Source organism: Loxodonta africana, chromosome 25 (assembly GCF_030014295.1).
Source record: "Loxodonta africana isolate mLoxAfr1 chromosome 25, mLoxAfr1.hap2, whole genome shotgun sequence".
In the NCBI taxonomy this organism is placed as follows: domain Eukaryota; kingdom Metazoa; phylum Chordata; class Mammalia; order Proboscidea; family Elephantidae; genus Loxodonta; species Loxodonta africana.
The window spans coordinates 2,483,621-2,506,406 of record NC_087366.1 but is presented as its reverse complement, the minus strand read 5'-3'; the positions used below and the strand labels follow the sequence as shown (position 1 = coordinate 2,506,406).

At 38.2% G+C, this 22,786-nt stretch overlaps 1 protein-coding gene across 1 annotated transcript in view; it reads left to right on the top strand.

Annotated features, from left to right (window-relative positions):
• The first annotated feature begins 13,475 nt into the window (after positions 1 to 13,475).
• LOC135228644 (complement factor H-related protein 2-like) overlaps positions 13,476 to 22,786 on the top strand; it is a 34,135-nt gene continuing 24,824 nt past the window's right edge. Inside the window, 2 exon segments of the mRNA XM_064276480.1 lie at positions 13,476 to 13,590; positions 21,146 to 21,322. Of these exon segments, the coding sequence (XP_064132550.1) occupies positions 13,476 to 13,590; positions 21,146 to 21,322 (292 nt within the window).

Genomic DNA, 22,786 nt, shown 5'->3' with positions numbered 1-22,786 from the left:
TTAAAGTCTGTTTTGTCAGAAGTTAATATTGCTCCCTCTGCTTTTTTTTGATTATTGTTTGCTTGATATATTTTTTCCATCCTTTGAGTTTTACTTTGTTTGTGTCTCTAAGTTGCGTCTCTGTAAGCAGCATATAGATGGATTATGTTTTCTTTTTAATCCATTCTGCCATTCTCTGTCTGTTTATTGATGCATTTAGTCCATTTAGGTTCAGAGTAATTATGGATAGGAATGACTTTAGTGCTTTCACTTCGATATCTTTTTTTTGTGTTTTGTTGACAGTTTCTTTTTCCCACTTAGTTTTTTGTGCTGAGTAGTTCATGTATTGTCTTTTCCTTTTATTTGTTGTAGTTGATTTTGTTTCTGCTGAGTCTCTATTTTTTGCTTGTATTTTATTTTGATGAGTAGGATTGCTAGTGTCCTTTGTGCTTACCTTAATATTTACTCCTATTTTTCTAAGTTTCAACCTTTTATTTCTTTATATCGCCTTGTCTTCCTCTCAGTATGAAAGATCTATGACTACATTTCATAAAAAAAAAAAATAGTCCCTCTTTATTGTTTAAAGTTGTCTTCTTTTGCATAGTGACATCGCTGTTTCCCTGTTTTGAACATTTTTTAATCTTGATTTATTTTTGTGATTTATCTATCTGGGTTGACAGGTGGTTGCTCTGTCCTGTGTTCTGGTCCTGGGTTGATATATTACTGATTTTGTAACCAGAAATCTCCCTTTATTATTTCTTGTAGTTTTGGTTTGTTTTTTATGAATCCCCTAAACTTGTGTTTTTCTGGAAACATCCTAATTTTGCCCTTATATCTGAGAGTCAGTTTTGCTGGATATACGATTCCTGGCTGGCAATTTTTTTCCTTCAATGCTTTATATAAGTCATCCCATTGTCTTCTTGGCTGCAAGGTTTATGCCAATAGTCCAAGCTTATTGTTATCAATTCTCCTTTGTAGTTGACTTTTTGTTCATCCCTAGCCACTCTTAAAATCCTCTCTTTATCTTTGGTTTTGGCAAGTTTGATTATAATATGTCTTGGTGACTTTCTTTTAAGATCTACCTTATGTGGACTTCAATGAGGATCTTGGATAGATAGCTTCTTATCTTTCATGATGTCAAGGAAGTTTTCTGCTAACAAATCTTCAACAATTCTCTCTGTATTTTCTGTTATCCTTCATTGTTCTGATACTCCAATCACCGATATGTTATTTCTCTTGAGAGAGTCACACATGATTCTTAAGTTTTCTTCATTTTTTAAAATTCTTTTATCGATTTTTCTTCATATATCTTGGTGCCAAGTGCTTTATCTTCAGTCTCACCAATTTTGCCTTCCACTTGCTCACTTCTGCTCCTCTCATTTTCTATTGAGTTGTCTAATACAGTAATTTTATTGTTAATCCTCTGAATTTCTGATTGCCAGTTCTCTATTGTTTTTTGAGCTCTCTATGGATTCTTGCAGCTTATTATATTTTTCATTATGTTCTTGAATAATCTTTTTAATTTCTTCAACTGCTTTATGTGTGTTTTTTGGTTTGTTCTGCATATTGCCAGATCTCCTTCCTGATCATGTTCCTGATGTCTTGAAGAGTTCTGTATATTTGTCTTTTGTATTCTGTGTCTGGTAATTCCAGGAAGGCACCTTCACCCTAAAGATCTGTTGATTCTTTGTTCTGAGAGCTTGTTGAAGTGATCATGGTCTGCTTCTTCATCTGATTTGATATTGACTGTTATCTCCAAGCCATCTATAAATTATTGTGTTAGTTTATTTTATGATTGCTTACTGTATCCTAGCTTCTTGCTTTGTTTTGTTTTGATATGCTCAAATAGGTTGCTTGAGTGAGCTAGCTTGATTATTTTCACCTTTAATGCTCTAACGTACTGTCACAAGATGGCTAGAGCTGTTATCTGGTATATGAGCATAAGACCATTCACTTTTCTTGTATGGACTCAGCTCAGGAGTCCAGGTAGTTGGTCATCAAGTCTGTGGTAAAAACTCTGTCCTACCGTCTTAGAGGGGCAGTGGTGATTGGTGTAGGCAGAGGTATCAGGTTCCAGCAGGGGGTCACGCTCTGAATAAGGCAGGGGGCCAACAACCATCCCCCAAGTGTCTGTGAGGAAAGCTCGTCCCTGTTCCCTAGAGTGCACAGGTGGGTGGGTTGTGCAGATGGACCATGGGCACCCAATGGTTTTGGTTGTAAGGACTGGAAGATACCAGTTATCCATGGACCCTGTCACAGGTGGCTGGGTGACGTGAGTGGAGCCACCAGTCCTTAGGGTAGGTGAGGACCCTGTTTAATAGGCAAACTGGTGTCAAACATCAAACACCCACCTTTCCACTGCACAGCTGCAACAGTTGCAGTCTGCCAACAAGGGCCTATTCTCCTGAAATAGGCCCACAGATGTCCATGCAGGGGAAAAAGGTATTCAAAGCCCATGGACCATTTATGCCTGGACAGCTGCTGCTTTTGTCCTGAGCTCCCCAGTTTAGTGGGGCTGGCAGATTATCTTTTCCCCAGGTTGTGAATTTTTTCCTTCTCCAAGGCTGGGAGAATGGCCCAGGATACTCAGCAGGACCTATCACAGGCCTCAGGAAATTGACAGCTGTGGAAGCCAGCTTGGGGACTGGGGGTGCAGTAAAATATATGCAAGTATTTAGCTTTTACTGGGAGCACCATTCTTCTATGGTTCCAAGGGTGTGAGTAGGCTGTGTGGCTGGCTTTTCTCCCTGAGGAAACTGTGTCCGGAGCTCCGCCATGGACGCTCCAGGGGATGGTGCTTGAGGGTTTCTGGCAATTCAGGTCCAGCAACTCCTCTCTGCATCTTAACTGTCTCTCCCTTCCCCTGCCATTCAGTCTGTTCTCTAACTTTGCCTTCAATATTTTCGATAGTCAGGCCTCCTAGCTTGTCATAAATAGAATCATTTCACTTGTTTTTGGGGGGAGGTCTTTGTTGTAAGAGAGATCACTGGAACTGTCTGATTACTCCAGCTTCTTGGCCCTGTCTTCAGCTGGCACTTTTTTTAATTTCAAGGTTTTATATATGTCGTCCTATTGACTTCTTGCCTGCATGGTTTTTGCCAGGTAATCAGAGCTTAGTCTTATTGTTTCTCCTTTGTATGTGACTTTTCATTTTTCTCAAGCTGCTCTCAGGATTCTTTCTTTGTCTTTGGTGTTAGCAAGATAATCTTGGAGATTATCTTTTGGGATCTATACTACTTAGGGTTTGTTGAGCTTCTTGGATGGCCAGCTTTTCATCTTTCATGATATTAGGGAAGTTTTCTATCAGCATATCTTCAATGATCATCTGTGTGTTTTTTGTTCCCTTCCCTTGTTCTGGAATTCCAATGACATGCAGATTTTTGCTTTTGATTGTATCCCACGTCATTCTGAGTTTCTTCATTCTTTACTTTGGTTTTTTTCTCAAAGCATTATTCAAGTATTTGTCTTCAATTTCCCTGACCCTGTCTTCCATTGTTTCAAATTTGCTCCTAAAACCTGTTGAGCTGTCCATTTTTGAAATCCTGAATACTACCTTTTGGGTTTCTAATTGCTGTTTTTGTAGGATTTTTAGTAATTTGCTTCTTTTCACATTTTGTTCCTGTATTGTTTTTCTGAATTATTCCATTGCTTTGTCTGTTTTCCACAATTTTTCTATATTTTCCATGATTCTGTCTATTTTTTCCTTGTTTCTGTTTGCATTTTCCTGAATCTCTTGGGGGGCCCTCAATATTACAGTTTGAAATTTCTTATCAGGTAGTTCCAGTGCCTTTTCTCCTACCAGAAAGTCATCTGGTGTTTTATTTTGGTTGCCTTCTGGAGACATCACCTCCTGTTTTGTTTACGATTTGATATTGTCTGCTCCCTCCAGGACATTCAGCAATTATTTTCTTTGTTTATTGATTGTAGATTTGTTTGTTTTGTCCTGATTGTTTGTTTTATTAGGTTATGTCCTGGCAGGCAGGTTGGGGAAGTTTTATTGCTTGTTTGCCTGTGGGCACAGTACTTTTTTCTCACCACCTTGTCCAGGTGGGAAGGGACAGTCACTCAGGTATGATGCAGCAGAGCAGGTCCAGTGGTGGAGAGGTGTAGGGATGGGTAGTCTTTGGTGTGAACTGGCGCCAATGAGGTGCTGAAGATCAATGCAGGGCAGGGTCAGAAGGACTGCATCCATCCAGTTCAGGGGTGTGACACTCTGTGTGTGGTGCAGATATGCAGGAGAGAAGGGAGAGGTTATGTGATATGCACAGCAAAGTGAGTGAACGTAAGAAAACAAAGAAGAGAAACAAAAGCAAAAAAAAATGAAAGAAAAAAGTAAATAAAGGTGCATCAGGATTTGGCAGGCGGGGGCAGTCAGACCTGTTGAGTTCATGTGCTGGTAACTCTCTAGGTGAGTGATATGGCTGAACCCGTTGAGAAGGAGACAGGATAAAGGAAAGAAAGGAAGGGATAGAGAGAGAAGAAACAAAGAAAAAACATTGTGAAGAAAGAGCTGGCCGTCGGGGTGGCTTGGACCTGGGTAGGCCTGCAATAGTGACCCTCTAGCCATGTAGTGCAACACTGTCAATTGCGAAGGGGCAGGGGCAGCTCACAGGCTAGGTGGGTTAGGGAAAGAAAAGGAAGTGAGAATTAACCAGAAAAGGGAAAAAAAGGCACCGAGGGAGCCTGCCATAGGGGGTGAGGCAGATCTGGGAGGCCATGTGCCAGTGGGTCTCTAGCAGAGTGGTGTGGCATAGCATGCCAAGAAGTGGTGGAGACATCACACAGGGCTAGCTTGGGGGGAGAAAGGAAAGGAAGGAAGGGAGGGAGAGAGAAGAAGTGGGAAAAAAAAATGGCTCTGAACTAGCCTGTCAGCAGGGGCAGTGCAAACCTTGGATGGCCACGTGCAGATGGATCTCTAGCCAAGCAGTGTGGCACAGCTCCTCAAGAAGGGGAGGGGACAGCACACAGGGCTAGCTTAGGGGGAGAAAGGAAAGGAAGGGAGAGAGAGAGAAGCAACAATGACAACAAAAACAGCCAAAAACACAGTAACAAAAACAAACAAAAATGGTGCTGATGGGGCCCTGCAGCAGTGAGAGGGTGGACCCAGGCTGCAGTGAGCTGGTATCTCTCTGGTCGAGTGACCGTGGCATGTTGCAAAGCAACAAAGAGCAAGTCCATATATCAGTCGGACCTGTTTTGTGCAGAGAAATTCTGAGGCAGTTACAGACTGCTGCAATTATAGGGCCATAAGTTTATTTTGTTTACCGTTATTTCTCTGTTCAGCTTTCTCAGTCTTGTGTTCAAGAATTTGTGATAACTTATAAGTTAGTGTGACTAACTGTGGCATGCTTTCGTTTTCCCAATCCAATTTGTGGTGTTTGACTAACTCAGCTAGCTCCAGATAAAGGCAATTGACAAAAGCTTTGAAACCAATATGTGATCCAGACTCTCTTAGCTTTAAACCGGAGTTTTCCCTAAAAAGTTTAGTCAAATGGTTTCTATAGTCATAAACATTTTCAGCTTTATTTTGTTTGCAACTCTGAACCTTATTCCAATCTATTTTTTAGGGGAAAACCTTTGGGATACTTTTAGTATGTTTATGACAGTAGTTCTTGTATATGCTATTAGTTCCATGCCAGGAATGTTAGGCCGAATATTTGGGGATTCTATAGGAATATTCTATCAGGCCTTTTCCATCCACCTTTAAGTTGAAATTGACCTGATGGCAAGGAATTTGAGAGTCACCTGACTTTATGAGTGAATTTTTGAGGATCTTCATAAAGATTAGGAAATTCTTTAACAATAATGTGAAATTCCACTTTAGACCAGGGGAAAAAGTAACCTCTGGAGGCTTCTGACCCTCTTTGGGGAGTTTATTTTTAAAAGGCATTTCACAAATGAGTTTTTCATCTTCTGGAGGTTCATTGAGATAATAGGGAGGTTCAGTAGGGGAGTTTTCGGTGGAGTAGGTAGGTAAAGAGAGGTACATGCAGTAAGTGCTGGAGTGGCAGAGGTAAAGGAAGGGAGTTGGGTGTCACAAGCTGGAGGGGGGAACTGCAGATGCCAGGGACTTCACCATTTGGGGAAAGGGAGCCTGTCTTAGATATCTAGTGCTGCTATAACAGAAATACCACAAGTAGATGGCTTTAATAAACAGTAGTTTATTCTCTCACGGTTTAGGAGGCCAGAATTCTTAATTCAGGATGCCAGCTCCAGGGGAAGCCTTTCTCATTCTTTTGGCTCTGAGAGAAGGTCTTGGAACTTCTCAGCGCAGGTGCCACTGGTACAAAGATGCATTCTGGTGCTTCTGGTGCTTCTTTATTGGTGGCATGAAGTCCCTGTCTTCTCTGCTCACTTCTCTATTTTATAGCTCAAAAGACTGACTCAAGGTACAACCTAATAGATTGAGTCCTGCTCCATTCACATAACTTCCCGTAATCCTTCTTCATAAACAACATAGGTATTAGGGTTTACAGCTCAAATCATAATCACATCTTATCACACAAGCAGGACAACTAGACAATATCGAGAATCATGGCCTAGCCAAGTTGACACATTTTGGGGGGACACAACTCAATCCACAAGTGAGACATTTTGGGAAAGTGTGCAATTTTGAAAAAGGGAGTAATTTCTGGTAAGGGACTGTGTTGGGGCTGCAGCTGAGTAGATAGTCATCAAAGTTACAGAGCACTGACACTGTAATTCTTTAATTTGTTTAGCTGCAAGGAGGTGAATTTATCATTTTTATTTCTTTTAGAATCTTTCAAATACCAATTAAAAATACCTCCCATTGCTTTAGTTTTATTTGTAAACTCTTAGTCTCTAAACTGCTGTGCAGAAAGTTTAATTTAGTTAATTCAAATAACCCCCACAATAACTTTTGGTCTGTAAATTTCCCTCTATAAGTACATGCCAGCAGCCTAAATACGAACCAAAATGGGGACATAATGCTTAGTCATATAAGCTGAAGGAGTTCACTTAGGGGGCTCTGATTCTGTCTTGGGAGTGGCATGTCCCATCTTAGGGGGAAACTTGCAAGTATTAAAGATCTAAATGCTTGTGAAAATCCTCCAGTGCACCAGGAAGAAAACAGAGTTCAATAATATGGTAGACTGTTCATGAGATGGCAGTCCCACCAAACTGGTGAGTGAAAAATGACAGTAAAAGGAAAAGTTAGACAATAAGCCTCTCAAAGAGCAATCTTTGCAATAAGCAGAGGCTTTGATCGGAAAGACTTATTTCCAGTGAACCCTGAGAATTGGAGGAGATGGTTCTGGGCACAAGGGACCCTTGTTGGTACCAGGGCAAGCAGGCTCCACAACTTCTCGGGAATGCAGAAGATAATCTTTCAGAATCCTGCCACCTACATCAATGAATGTGTAAGAGTAACCACCCATACTCTGGTTAAAGTTGAGAGATTTATTGAAAGGAAAGAGACAACTTGATCCAGGAAGACTCTGAATTCCATGCAGTGAAATCCAGTACTTCAGAATGGCCACACTGCAATGATGTTTTATAAGGGAGGAACAAAGAACAAGAAATACATTACTTGATTGGTATTTACAAACAGATCACCAGAAGAAACTACTTGAGTGGTGGTAGATTAGTGTAAGGCAGGACGTCCTATGGCAGGAGCTTATAAGACAGGGCTTCCTGTAACAGAAGCTCCTAAGCTGATTGGCTTAAAGGATATATGTGCCTTTCTTAGACTGGTTACAGTGTGGTAGTTGCAAGGGCATGTGACTGGGGACAGGGGTTCGGTGTAGTTATATTATCATTATTGGACATTTCTTAGTTTCATAATTAGGTCTGCGTGGGAGATAGCTGTTGATAGGGTGAAAATAGAGCCAGCGACAAAGAATTCGTACCCAAACTTTAAGCTGGCCATTTCAGATTTATCTCATGTACATCAATCTTAAAAATATCCTTACACAACCTCATTCTAACCAAAAATTGGAAGCATCATTTAAATATTAGCTATTTTATAAGTGTGCAGTCTATTTGAATGTTAATGTTGTGTTTCAGTGATGAATAATGATATCGAACATACTTGTGAATTATGAAGTGATTGCTGTAATATTTTAATTGAAGTGTTTATGTATGATACATATAGATCTTTTTTCTGATATATTACAGATATCTTCTGCCAATACAAGGCTTATTTTATTTTTATTTTTATGATAATACATTTTGGTGGATATGACTTTAAAATTATTACTGATGTCCAAATTATCATTTCTTTAAATAATTACTAGTTTTTTTTTTTTTTTTTAGAGAAATATTAGTCTACCACCAATGACGGAATATATTCCACTTTGCTTTCTTCTCAGGTTTTATCTTAACTTCACATTTAGGACTATGATCCAACTTAAATTGATTTATTTGGTGTGAGAAAGAGGCCAAGGTTCAGTTTTGTCTCCCATCCCAAATCCCAGTGTCACGCCAACATTTCTAGGAAAAGCTTTTTTTTTCCCCCACATCAAATTGCGTTAGTCCATAAAACTAGTGATTTACATGTGTGGGTCTATTTCTGGACTCTTCTATTCCACTTATTAATTTATCTATCACTTTGTTACCACCAGACAGTATTAAACAAGTCTAACAAGTTTTTGATTCTACACCAGATCTTGTGAATTATACATTGTAGAAATTATATATTCTTGCATCTTCCTCTGAAAAATATTGACTTTCTTCTAAAAGCTTTATTCCTAGAGGCACATGATTATCCTGTGAAGACCTGGTTTTAGGTTTTGCTAGGTTGGGTCTATTTCAGATTTGGCTTTGTCTAATGCATATTCTTTAGTTAACTCCTGGGACATGGTACTCGTAAGACATATCCTGTTCTAAGGTTCAAGAGGAATTATGAGAAATGAACTAAGCCGCCCAGCCTGGAACTCCAAATTCTTTCTCCCCAAATGGGAATAGCTGAATTTGTCAGTGTTTTCAGCTCTGCTACAGGTGGTTTTTACTGGACTTCTTGGAGTTCACAACACTCGATGTAGAGTCGGTAAATAACTTAAAGAGAGGTTGTGTGCAGATTTGGGGGATTTTCTTGATGGGGCTTCCTGTTGTCCTGTATGTCTCTCCTCAATTGACACATATTTTTCCAACCAGACGCAGACTTCTAAGTTAACACAAAAACAAGACTCCTCATTTCTGCTTCAGTTGTATCAGCCATGCACCATGAGGACTGAGGTGTGCTCTCAGCTGAAAAGATGGGAAAATATGGGTCTCACAGGTTGATTTTACTCTTTCAAAGGTTAAACGTTTTCCAATTCTGCTTGCTTTGACTCAAGTAGTTGGATTTTGCCTCATAGTGAGTATATAATTGTTATGAGTAGAAATTTAGTCAGATTATAAACTATTCTAGAAGTCTTGATTATTCATAATTTTAAATATTTTTCAATACTTGGAAATTATTGTAGTTAAAGTAAATAAACATACACATAAATAGTTTTTAAAACCTAGCTCAATGTCTTTGGTTAATGATTTGCTTTCTCCACCTTCACAGTAATATATACGTAACATTAATTATCTGTTAGAAAGCAATTCTAAGAGTAAAACATGACAAATATATTTTGAAAGGTATAGATATTTCATATAAATATGTGAAATGTATATATATTTAACTCTCTTTTTCTATATATATACTTACATACATACGTGTATACATTTTCATATATATATGAAAATAAAGAATAAAAGCAATTAGTATGTCAGTGAGAGGACAGTCCAGTTAAAAAAAATGAGGCTTGAGTGACATTCCTTCGATAGAAGGGAAATCATTGTACGTGTCACAATACATTGTGTCATATAAAAAAGTGCCTCATACAACTTCAGCTAAAGATTATTTGAATGTTAAGAACGTTCTGAAACCCTTGCACCAGCTAGTGTGATCAAGTGTGAGTTAAAAAAAAAAAAAAAGCAGTTTTCTTCCCTAACCCCATAAAAATACAGACAGTTGACAATGATCCAAATGCCCTAGTTGATTTTCAGAGACCCCTAAGTAATGAAGTTGGGTGAAAGGAAGTACAAGGCAGAAGAAAGTTCTAATAACATGGCTTGGATTGTGAGACGACAATTACATATTTTTCAACTGGCTGAGGAATAAGTTGGCCTATTTTCAAGAGATGTTTTATTTCAGTAAGTTAGCATTTTATATTACCCTGGGAGACAATTCATTCTGTTCCCACAGACAGTTGTATATGTACGTAACAGGTGATAATTAAAGAAATGATTGTGAAATCACTGATGAGAATTACCTAGAGATTTTGCAAAATTCGCTGAACTTTGATATTTACTTAGTGACCTCAATTTACTTAGTTATATTGCAGTGTACTTAATTTTACAGTCACAGTTGATAAATGGTAATGAAGCTGATTTCAAACCCAAAACAGTACAACTGGAATATGTGTATTTATATATCATTGGGAACATCTAACATGCTGTTTCTAATCAATGTCCTCCTCACCTTGTGGGTGTCCTGTGTTGAGGGACAAGGCAAGTTAAAAACACATATGGACATTCAGCTTCCCTCTTAAATGTAGCTGTATGTTATATCTACTTTCATGTATATGTAGTTTTTGAATGAGTCGACTGGCAAGAATATTCTGTATTGTGGGGTCATAATGACGTATACATTTGGGGGAAATTATAATAACCTAAAAGGAAAACAAAATAAGTCATGTTGTCTCTGTTTCCTGAGTTCCAAAGTGTGAGAAGCCATTCAATAGTGATTATTGAGACATGTGAATATGCTTATAAAGCCTTAACTAGAAAACATGTCACAAGAAAAGCCTGACTCTGACTTGGAAATATTTTGGGGCCTTTTTATTTGTAATACAAGGGAATTTTGGAGAGCAAATATTTTCATAGTCTTCACTGTGATGATGGCTTCACAGATTCAAATGTCAAAACCTCTCAAAATGAGCATTTTAAAAATGTACAGTGTATTTCATAGCAATTATACATCAATAAAGCTAGTAGAAACCATTAACCTTATCATTAATTTAATAGTTCAACAAAATTAGCAGGCAAAAATGCCAATACATTTTAATTTACTCTTCTGAGTTTATTGGCAAATTTTACATATATAAACAAACATATAGATAATTTGAAACCGTTAACTCTTTGACTTTAGTACCTGATTTTCCTCCTTCGTTATCGTAATGCAGTACTTAATTTTTTTTTTTTTTTATTAATTATGAGGGATCCCTGGTTACACAATGGCTAAGTACTCCGCTGCTAATCAACAGGTCACAGGTTCAAACCCACCAGCCACTCCAAGGGAGAAAACCCTGGCAGTCTGCTCCCATGAAGATTACAGCCTAGAGAACCCTGTGGAGCTGTTCTATACTGTCCTATACGTCCACTATTTGTCAGAATCGACTCAATGGCACACGACAACAACTATATTAATTCTATATTTGTAAACAGTTTTAAGTTTCCCCTTTAAAAGCACCACAGTCATCCAGTTCAACTAGATCGAGGGCTCTGTCATCAGTGTACTTGCTGAGGAACCTAGTTGATGTATAATTTGATTGTCTTTTCTCCTGATTCCCAAGTGTATGCTAAAAGGTCTGTCTTCTGCTGGAGATGGGAAAAAAAGATACTTTTAAATATAAGATATAGCAGGGGAATTGGAATGTGCCAACTTGAATGTGACCAGTGGAATTTGGACAAAACCTGCCTGAGATTCAAGCTGAAAACTAGTCTTCTTCAGTAAATTCTCTTTAAAACTGGCGTTTAAGAAAGCTATCCACTTAGTAAAAGAACACATGTGCGGAGATAAAAGTATTTTTATGTATCCAGTAACACAGTGTTTACTGAGTAACATGTTGATTCATGCTGCAATACAAAGAGCTGGAAAGGGATAACAACAAACAACCATATCCATGCTTCAGAGCACTTCTCTTAAGAGAGAAAACATGTTAACAACTAAAAATATGTACAGCAAAAAATATATGCATCCAAACATAAGACTTTATTAACATTCACAGAGAAGTGAAATGATTCTCAGCTCCTGAATTGGGTAGCTAGATGCCGGAGGTTTAGACACAGAAGTTGTGCCTGGCAGGTATTAATCACTTTATAAATCTTTGCCAAATGCACTTGAGTGATTTTTTGGAAGGATGATCAGATTGAGATCAATGAAAGATGCAGAGATTACTCTGAGCAGTGGAAACAAGGGGAACAAAGATCATGGTGGTTCAACCAAGTATGGTTATTTATGAAGAAGTAAACTGTAATTTGCTTGAAGTTTAGAATTTCTGAATGAGAGTTGTGTGCTGTTAAGGCAATCCTGACTCATAGTGACACTCTAGGACAGAGTAGAACGGCCCCATTGGATTTCCTAGACTGAAATCTTTACTGGAGCAGATTGCCAGGTCATTTCTCCTGCAGAGCAGCTGGTGGGTTCAAACTGAGGAACTTTTTGGTTAGCTGCCGAGTGCTGTAACCACTGGACACTAGGACTCCTTTGAATGAGAGTAACCAGGGACAATGCTTGAAATTCCGTTATCAGTTTATGAGATTATCTTTCCCCACACCCACACCTCTCAAAATAATGCCATTCTCATTTTTATTTCCGAACACATAGCTTCATATCTTACAGTGTTTCCTTTCACATCTTTTAATAGTTTTAATAATTTTGGAACATCAACCTTGAACACTGTCAAGTGTAGAAAAATGAATTTCCCTTGTTAACTTCTTTGTTAGCTGAATTGCTACATGTACCTTTTTCAAACAAAGACAAAACAGATAAAAATGGGATAAGACAGAAAAAAAATAAGGAAAAATAGTGCTCTTTTGATATAAGGACTAGAGCTTGAGGAGCCTACCAGCCTCATTTTCTCAAAAGCACTCTAAAAAGGAATGATGATATTTACACAATTTCAATAAAGGGTAGTGATAATTACTCAAAAATGTATAAACATACCTACATCAATATTTCTAGAGGGCATTCATCAGAATTTAGTAATTATATCTTTGTTATATTGTTCTTTTTTAAATTAATATTTTATATTCAAATTCTTTTTACGGAAAAAGGGAAAGGCAAAGGAAGAGAGAGATGAAGGAAGGAAATGGAGAACTACGAATAGCAGCATATTTCTTAGACCAGCAGGATGTTTCTTAGACCTGCAAAGTCTAATAGATAGAATCACCTTTACCGTCTTCCTCTTAATTTACATTTTTGTGTGATTTTAATCTTGGAGGTACTTAGAAAAGATACACATTATGTGACTCCCAAACTGACCTCCTCAAACAGCTTTGTAGGTTGAGAAATAGATTTTCCCAGTCCCCAGATAACTAACACAACTGACAAATTCAGCTATATGTAATAATAGAATTATTGATGTCATTTTTAAAGTATTATTTTTAATAAACCTGTGTATTATTTGTTTTGTTTTTCCCAAGAGAAAATTTGTAATTTTCCAGAAATAAAACGTGAAAAAACATATGGTGAAAATCAGCCTAAAAGAATCTTCCCAGTTGCTATGGGAAAATATTTGTACTATACCTGTGATCATAGCTATGTGTCTGCTTCGCAGTCTCTCTGGACTCGAATAACCTGCACAGAGGAAGGCTGGTCACCAATACCAAAGTGTCGCAGTGAGTAAATGCTCTCACCATTATCTGGAAGATCATTCATGAGTGGAGTGAGATGTGCCTGAAGAGATCAGTCTTCACAATCCTGGGGTGGGGACCAGATGAGCCAGAAAAGTAATACGTGTCATTTTTCTTCTTTTCGTAAGGAGTTGCTCATGTAAATCTAATGAGAAAGAATATATATATATATATATATATACTTTTGCTAAATATTTTAATGTCCAAATGTTTTAGTTTTAAATCCTACTTTTGTCACTTAACTGCTACGCCACCAGGATTTCCTCAATGATTTTAACTGCTAATATGTAAACACTGATTTTATAATGTGTGAACACAGCTTTTTTCAAGACATTTCATTTTTCTGTATATCTGATGTAAAATTTGATACTTTTTTGAATATTCAAGGTGCAATTTTGTTTATGCTATTTTCCCTATTTTTGTGTTTTCCATTTATCACATCTTTTGTTCCTTAAAATTATCTATGTGTTATTCTTTTGATGAATGTAGAGGAATGGCAGAAAGTGAGAGAGGATCCTGACAGAGAAAACAGAGGCAAGCCCACCAAGGACATAAAAGTCTTCTGCTTCCACCTCTGGAAAGCAATTCATGAGAATCAAACGAGAAATAAAAATAGTAACTTCTTTAATATCTAAAAACCTCTTACAGGTAAAAACTGCTTTCTGTTACAAAGCAGTGATTGAAGGAGTTGCATATTTTTCTTTTTTAACATCCATTAATTTTTTTTTTATAACTTTTATTAAGCTTCAAGTGAACGTTTACAAATCCAATCAGTCTGTCACATATAAGTTTACATACATCTCACTCCCTACTCCCACTTACTCTCCCCCTCTTGAGTCAGCCCTTTCAGTCTCTCCTTTCTTGACAATTTTGCCGGCTTCCCTCTCTCTCTATCCTCCCATCCCCTCTCCAGACAAGAGTTGCCAACACAATCTCAAGTGTCCACCTGATATAATTAGCTCACTCTTCATGAGTGTCTCTCTCCCTCCTGCTGACCAGTCCCTTTCATGTCTGCTGAGTTGTCTTCGGGGATGGTTCCTGTCCTGTGCCAACAGAAGGTCTGGGGAGCATGGCCGCTGGGATTCCTCTAGTTTCAGTCAGACCATTAAGTTTGGTCTTTTCATGAGAATTTGGGGTCTGTATCCCACTGATCTCCTGCTCCCTCAGGGATCCTCTGCTGTGCTCCCTGTCAGGGCAGTCATCGATTGTGGCCGGGCACCAACTAGTTCTTCTGGTCTCAGGATGATGTAGGTCTCTGGTTCATGTGGCCCTTTCTGTCTCTTGGGCTCTTAGTTGTCATGTGGCCTTGGTGTTCTTCATTTTCCAGGTGGGTTGAGACCAATTGATGCATCTTAGATGGCCGCTTGTTAGCATTTAAGACCCCAGACGCCACATTTCAAAGTGGGATGCAGAATGATTTCATAATAGAATTATTTTGCCAATTGACTTAGAAGTCCCCTCAAACCATGTTCCCCAGACCCCCGCGCTTGCTCCGCTGACCTTTGAAGCATTCATTTTATCCCGGAAACTTCTTTGCTTTTGATCCAGTCCAATTGAGCTGACCTTCCATGTATTGAGTGTTGTCTTTCCCTTCACCTAAAGCAGTTCTTATCTACTGATTAATCAATAAAAAACCCTCTCCCACCCTCCCTCCCTCCCCCCCTCGGAACCACAAAAGTATGTGTTCTTCTCAGGTTTACTATTTCTCAAGATTTTATAATAGTGGTCTTATACAATATTTGTCCTTTTGCCTCTGACTCATTTCGCTCAGCATAATGCCTTCCAGCTTCCTCCATGTTATGAAATGTTTCACAGATTCATCACTGTTCTTTATCGAAGCGTAGTATTCCATTGTGTGAATATACCACAATTTATTTACCCATTCATCCTTTGATGGACACCTTGGTTGCTTCCAGCTTTTTGCTATTGTATACAGAGCTGCAATAAACATGGGTGTGCATATATCTGTTTGTATGAAGGCTCTTGTATCTCTAGGGTATATTCCCAGGAGTGGGATTTCTGGGTTGTATGGTAGTTCTATTTCTAACTGTTTAAGATAACGCCAGATAGATTTCCAAAGTGGTTGTACCATTTTACATTCCCACCAGCAGTGTATGAGAGTTCCAATCTCTCTGCAGTCTCTCCAACATTTATTATTTTGTGTTCTTTGGATTAATGCCAGCCTTCTTGGTGTGAGATGAAATCTCATCGTAGTTTTAATTTGCATTTCTCTAATGGCTAATGATCGAGAGCATTTTCTCATGTATCTGTTGGCTGCCTGAATATCTTCTTTAGTGAAATGTGTGTTCATATCCTTTGCCCACTTCTTGATTGGGTTGTTTGTCTTTTTGTGGTTGAGTTTTGACAGAATCATGTAGATTTTAGAGATCAGGCGCTGGTCTGAGATGTCATAGCTGAAAATTCTTTCCCAGTCTGTAGGTGGTCTTTTTACTCTTTTGGAGAAGTCTTTAGATAAGCATAGGTGTTTGATTTTTAGGAGCTCCCAGTTATCGGGTTTCTCTTCATCATTTTTGGTAATGTTTTGTATTCTGTTTATACCTTGTATTAGGGCTCCTAGGGTTGTCCCTATTTTTTCTTCCATGATCTTTATCATTTTAGTCTTTATGTTTAGGTCTTTGATCCACTTGGAGTTAGTTTTTGTGCATGGTGTGAGGTATGGGTCCTGTTTCATTTTTTTACAAATGGATATCCAGTTATGCCAGCACCATTTGTTAAAAAGGCTATCTTTTCCCCAATTAATTGACACTGGTCCTTTGTCAAATATCAGCTGCTCATACGTGGATGGATCTATGTCTGGGTTCTCAATTCTGTTCCATTGGTCTATGTGCCTGTTGTTGTACCAGTACCAGGCTGTTTTGACTACTGTGGCTGTATAATAGGTTCTGAAATCAGGTAAAGTGAGGCCTCCCACTTTCTTCTTCTTTTTCAGTAGTGCTTTGCTTATCCGGGGCTTCTTTCCCTTCCATGTGAAATTGGTGATTTGTTTCTCTATCCCCTTAAAATATGACATTGGAATTTGGATCGGAAGTGCGTTAAATGTATAGATGGCTTTTGGTAGAATAGACATTTTTACTATGTTAAGTCTTCCTATCCATGAGCAGGGTATGTTTTTCCACTTAAGTATGTCCTTTTGAATTTCTTGTAGTAGAGCTTTGTAGTTTTCTTTGTATAGGTCTTTTACATCCTTGGTAAGATTTATTCCTAAGTATTTTATCTTCTTGGGGGCTACTGTGAATGGTATTGATTTGGTTATTTCCTCTTCGGTGTTCTTTTTGTTGATGTAGAGGAATCCAAGTGATTTTTGTATGTTTATTTGATAACCTGAGACTCTGCCAAACTCTTCTATTAGTTTCAGTAGTTTTCTGCAGGATTCCTTAGGGTTTTCTGTGTATAAGATCATGTCATCTGCAAATAGTGATAATTTTACTTCCTCCTTGCCAATCCGGATACCTTTTATTTCTTTGTCTAGCCTAATTGCCCTGGCTAGGACTTCCAGCATGATGATGTTGAATAAGAGCGGTGATAAAGGGCATCCTTGTCTGGTTCCCGTTCTCAAGGGAAATGCTTTCAGGTTCTCTCCATTTAGAGTGATATTGGCTATTGGCTTTGCATAGATGCCCTTTATTATGTTGAGAAATTTTCCTTCAGTTCCTATTTTGGTAAGAGTTTTTATCATAAATGGGTGTTGGACTTTGTCAAATGCCTTTTCTGCATCAATTGATAAGATCATGTGCTTTTTGTCTTTTGTTTTATTTATGTGATAGATTACATTAATGGTTTTTCTGATATTAAACCAGCTTTGCATACCTGGTATAAATCCCACTTGATCATGGTGAATTATTTTTTTGATGTGTCGTTGGATTCTATTGGCTAGAATTTTGTGGAGGATTTTTGCATCTATGTTCATGAGGGATATAGGTGTATAATTTTCTTTTTTTGTAATGTCTTTACCTAGTTTTGGTATCAGGGAGATGGTGGTTTCATAGAATGAGTTGGGTAGTATTCCGTCATTTTCTATGCTTTGGAATACCTTCAGGAGTAGTGGTGTTAACTCTTCTCTGAAAGTTTGGTAGAACTCTGCAGTGAAGCCGTCCGGGCCAGGGCTTTTTTTTGTTGGGAGTTTTTTGATTACCGTTTCAATCTCTTTTTTTGTTATGGGTCTATTTAGTTGTTCTACTTCTGAATGTGTTAGTTTAGGTAGGTAGTGTTTTTCCAGGAATTCATTCATTTCTTCTAGGTTTTCAAATTTCTTAGAGTACAATTTCTCATAATAATCTGAAATGATTCTTTTAATTTCATTTGGTTGTGTTGTGATGTGGTCTTTCTCGTTTCTTATTCGGGTTATTTGTTTCCTTTCCTGTATTTCTTTAGTCAGTCTAGCCAAGGGTTTATCAATTTTGTTAATTTTTTCAAAGAACCAGCTTTTGGCTTTGTTAATTCTTTCAATTGTTTTTCTGTTCTCTAATTCATTTAGTTCAGCTCTAATTTTTATTATTTGTTTTCTTCTGGTGCCTGATGGATTCTTTTGTTGCTCACTTTCTATTTGTTCAAGTTGTAGGGACAGTTCTCTGATTTTGGCTCTTTTTTCTTTTTGTATGTGTGCATTTATCGATATAAATTGGCCTCTGAGCATTGCTTTCGCTGTGTCCCAGAGGTTTTGATAGGAAGTATTTTCATTCTCGTTGCTTTCTATGAATTTCCTTATTCCCTCCTTGATGTCTTCTATAACCCAGTCTTTTTCAGGAGGGTATTGTTCATTTTCCAAGTATTTGATTTCTTTTCCCTAGTTTTTCTGTTATTGATCTCTAGTTTTATTGCCTTGTGGTCTGAGAAGATGCTTTGTAATATTTCGATGTTTTGGATTCTTCAAAGGTTTGTTTTATGACCTAATATGTGGTCTATTCTAGAGAATGTTCCATGTGCACTAGAAAAAAAAGTGTATTCTGCAGCAGTTGGGTGGAGAGTTCTGTATAAGTCAATGAGGTCAAGTTGGTTGATTGTTGTAATTAGATCTTCCATGTCTCTATTGAGCTTCTTACTGTATGTCCTGTCCTTCTCCGAAAGTGGTGTGTTGAAGTCTCCTACTATAATTGTGGAGGTATCTATCTCACTTTTCAATTCTGTTAAAATTTGATTTATATATCTTGCAGCCCTGTCATTGGGTGCATATATATTTAATATGGTTATGTCTTCCTGATCAATTGTCCCTTTTATCATTATATAGTGTCCTTCTTTATCCTTTGTGGTGGATTTAAGTCTAAAGTTTATTTTGTCAGAAATTAATATTGCTACTCCTCTTCTTTTTTGCTTATTGTTTGCTTGATATATTTTTTTCCATCCTTTGAGTTTTAGTTTGTTTGTGTCTCTAAGTCTAAGGTGTGTCTCTTGTAGGCAGCATATAGATGGATCGTGTTTCTTTATCCAGTCCGTGACTCTCTGTCTCTTTATTGGTGCATTTAGTCCATTTACATTCAGGGTAATTATAGATAAATAAGTTTTTAGTGCTGTCATTTTGATGCCTTTTTATGTGTGTTGTTGACAATTTCATTTTTCCACATAGTTTTTTGTGCTGAGGCGTTTTTCTTAGTAAATTGTGAGATCCTCATTTTCATAGTGTTTGACTTTATGTTAGTTGAGTCGTTACGTTTTCCTTGGCTTTTATCTTGAGTTATAGAGTTGTTATACCTTTTTGTGGTTACCTTATTATTTACCCCTATTTTTCTAAGTAAAAACCTAACTTGTATTGTTCTATATCGCCTTGTATCACTCTCCATATGGCAGTTCAATGCCTCCTGTATTTAGTCCCTCTTTTTGATTATTGTGATCTTTACCTATTGACTTCCATGATTCCCTGTTATGTGTATTTTTTTTAATTAATCTTAATTTGTTTGTTTTTGTGATTTCCCTATTTGAGTTGATATCTGGACATTCTGTTTTGTGACCTTGTGTTGTGCTGATATCTGATATTATTGGTTCTCTGACCAAACAATATCCTTTAGTATTTCTTGTAGCTTTGGTTTGGTTTTTGTAAATTCTCTAAACTTGTGCTTGTCTGTAAATATCTTAATTTCGCCTTCATATTTCAGAGAGAGTTTTGCTGGATATATGATCCTTGGCTGGCAATTTTTCTCCTTCAGTGTTCTGTACACGTCGTCCCATTCCCTTCTTGCCTGCATGGTTTCTGCTGAGTAGTCTGAACTTATTCTTATTGATTCTCCCTTGAAGGAAACCTTTCTTTTCTCCCTGGCTGCTTTTAAAATTTTCTGTTTATCTTTGGTTTTGGTGAGTTTGATGACAATATGTCTTGGTGTTTTTCTTTTTGGATCAATCTTAAATGGGGTTCAATCAGCATCTTGGATAGATATCCTTTCGTCTTTCATGATGTCAGGGAAGTTTTCTGTCAGGAGTTCTTCAACTATTTTCTCTGTGTTTTCTGTCTCCCCTCCCTGTTCTGGGACTCCAATCACCCGCAGGTTATCCTTCTTCATAGAGTCCCACATAATTCTTAGGGTTTCTTCATTTTTTTTTAATTTTTTTATCTGATTTTTTTTCAGCTATGTTGCTGTTGATTCCCTGGTCCTCCAGATGTCCCAGTCTGCATTCTAATTGCTCGAGTCTGCTCCTCTGACTTCCTAGTGCGTTGTCTAATTCTGTTATTTTATTGTTAATCTTTTGGATTTCTACATGTTGTCTCTCTATGGATTCTTGCAACTTATTAATTTTTCCACTATGTTCTTGAATAATTTTTTTGAGTTCTTCAACAGTTTTATCAGTGTGTTCCTTGGCTTTTTCTGCAGTTATCCTAAGTTCATTTGTGATATCTTTAAGCATTCTGTAAATTATTTTTTTATATTCTGTATCTGATAATTCCAGGATTGTATCTTCATTTGGGAAAGATTTTGATTATTTTGTTTGGGGTGTTGGAGAAGCTGTCATGGTCTGCTTCTTTAAGTGGTTTGATATGGATTGTTTTCTCCGAGCCATCACTGGGAAACTAGTTTTTCCAGAAAATCTGCTGCGTCCAGTCCAAATCCCGGCGGGATGGTTCCCTGGCTGGGACGCTGCTCTTCCTGCTCCAAGACAAGTCAATGCCTCCCGGGGACTTCTCCTACCGGCTGCGTCCCACACCGCCCGCGGAACCGGCTGGTCCCCCTCCCGGGGTTAGTTCAGGGGGATGGAGCCGCTCTCTGTGATTGTGCCGTACCTGAGTGGTACGCTGGCTCCAGGCTCTGGAAACAATCGCTGCTTCCCCGTATTAGTTCGTTCTCCGTCTCTAAATCTGTGTTTGTTGTTCAGCGTTCGTAGATTGTTATGTATGTGACCAATTCACTTGTTTTTCCATGTCTTTGTTGTAAGAGGGATCCGAGGTAGCGTCTGCCTAGTCCGCCATCTTGGCTCCTCGCCTCCCATTAACTTTTTTATGTAACTAATTTTTACACATGATTTCTCTTTTAAAGATTGTACAATGTAATAGTTTCTAAATTCTATGTTACATATTAGTCATCTTTTGGGTCTTTAGGACAGTGCTTTTTTCCTTCGGTGGAAAATGGACATTCTTCATCTTCAGGACAAATACACCAGGAAGGTGACACTGTGCAAATTTTATGTGACACGGGCTACAAACTTGCAAATAATCAAAGCAGCATTACATGTACGGAAGTTGACTGGTCCTCTGCTCCCAAATGCAGCCCTGCCGGTAAGTAAAGTACTGTCCTTTAAGCACCAGGTATGTTTTTGGATTTTATATAGAGCAATAAGTATATTAATCCCCACGTGTCTGTCAGTTTGTTGTACTGTGGGGGCTTGCATGTTGCTGTGATGCTGGAAGCTATGCTACCGGTATTCAGATACCAGCAGGGTCACCCATGGAGGACAGGTTTCAGCTGAGCTTCCGGACTAAGACAGATTAGGAAGTAGGAGCTGGCAGTCTACTTCGGAAAAGCATCGCCAGTGAAAACCTTGTAAATAGCATCAGAACATTGTCTGATGTAGTGCTGGAACATGAGCCCCCCCGGTTGGAAGGCACTCAAAAGATGACTGGGGAAGAGCTGCCTCCTCAAAGTAGAGTCAACCTTAATGACGTGGATGGAGTAAAGCTTTCGGGACCTTCATCTGCTGAAGTGGCACGACTCAAAATGAGAAGAAACAGCTGCAAACATCCATTAATAATCGGAACCTGGAATGTACAAAGTATGAATCTAGGAAAATTGGAAATCGTGAAAAATGAAATGGAATACATAAACATCAGTATCCTAGGCATTAGTGAACTGAAATGGACTGGTATTGGCCATTTTGAATTGGACAATCATATAGTCTACTATGCCGGGAATGAAAACTTGAAGACAAATGATGTTGCATTCATCATCAAAAAGAACATTTCAAGATCTATCCTGCAGTACAATGCTGTCCCTGATAGGATAATATCCATATGCCTCCAAGGAAGACCAGTAAATATGACTATTATTCAAATATACGCACCAACCGCTAGGGCCAAAGATAAAGAAATAGAAGATTTTTATCAGCAGTTGCAGTCTGAAATTGATCGAACATGCAATCAAGATGCATTGATAATTACTGGTGATTTTAATGTGAAAGTTGGAAACAAGAAGAAGGATTAGTAGTTGGAAAATGTGGCCTTGGTGATAGAAACAATGCTGGAGATCGAATGATAGAATTTTGCAAGACCAACGACTTCTTCATTGCAAATACCTTCTTTCATCAACACAAATGGCGACTATATACATGGACCTCGCTAGATGGAACACACAGAAATCAAACTGACTACATCTGTGGAAAGAGACAATGGGAAAGTTCAATATCATCAATCAGAACAAGGCCAGGGGCCGACTGTGGAACAGACCATCAATTGCTCCTATGCAAGTTCAAGCTGAAACCAAAGAAAATCAGAGCAAGTCCTCAAGAGCCAAAATATGACCTTGAGTATATCTCACCTGAATTTAGAGACCATCTGAAAAATACACTTGACGCATTGAACACTGGTGACCAAAGACTGGGTGAGATGTCGAATGACATGAAGGACATCATACATGAAAAAGCAAGAGGTCATTGAAAAGACAGGAAAAAGAAAAGACCAAGATGGATGTCGGAGGAGACTCTGAAGCTTGTTCTTGAACGTGGAGCAGCTAAAGCAAAAGAAAAA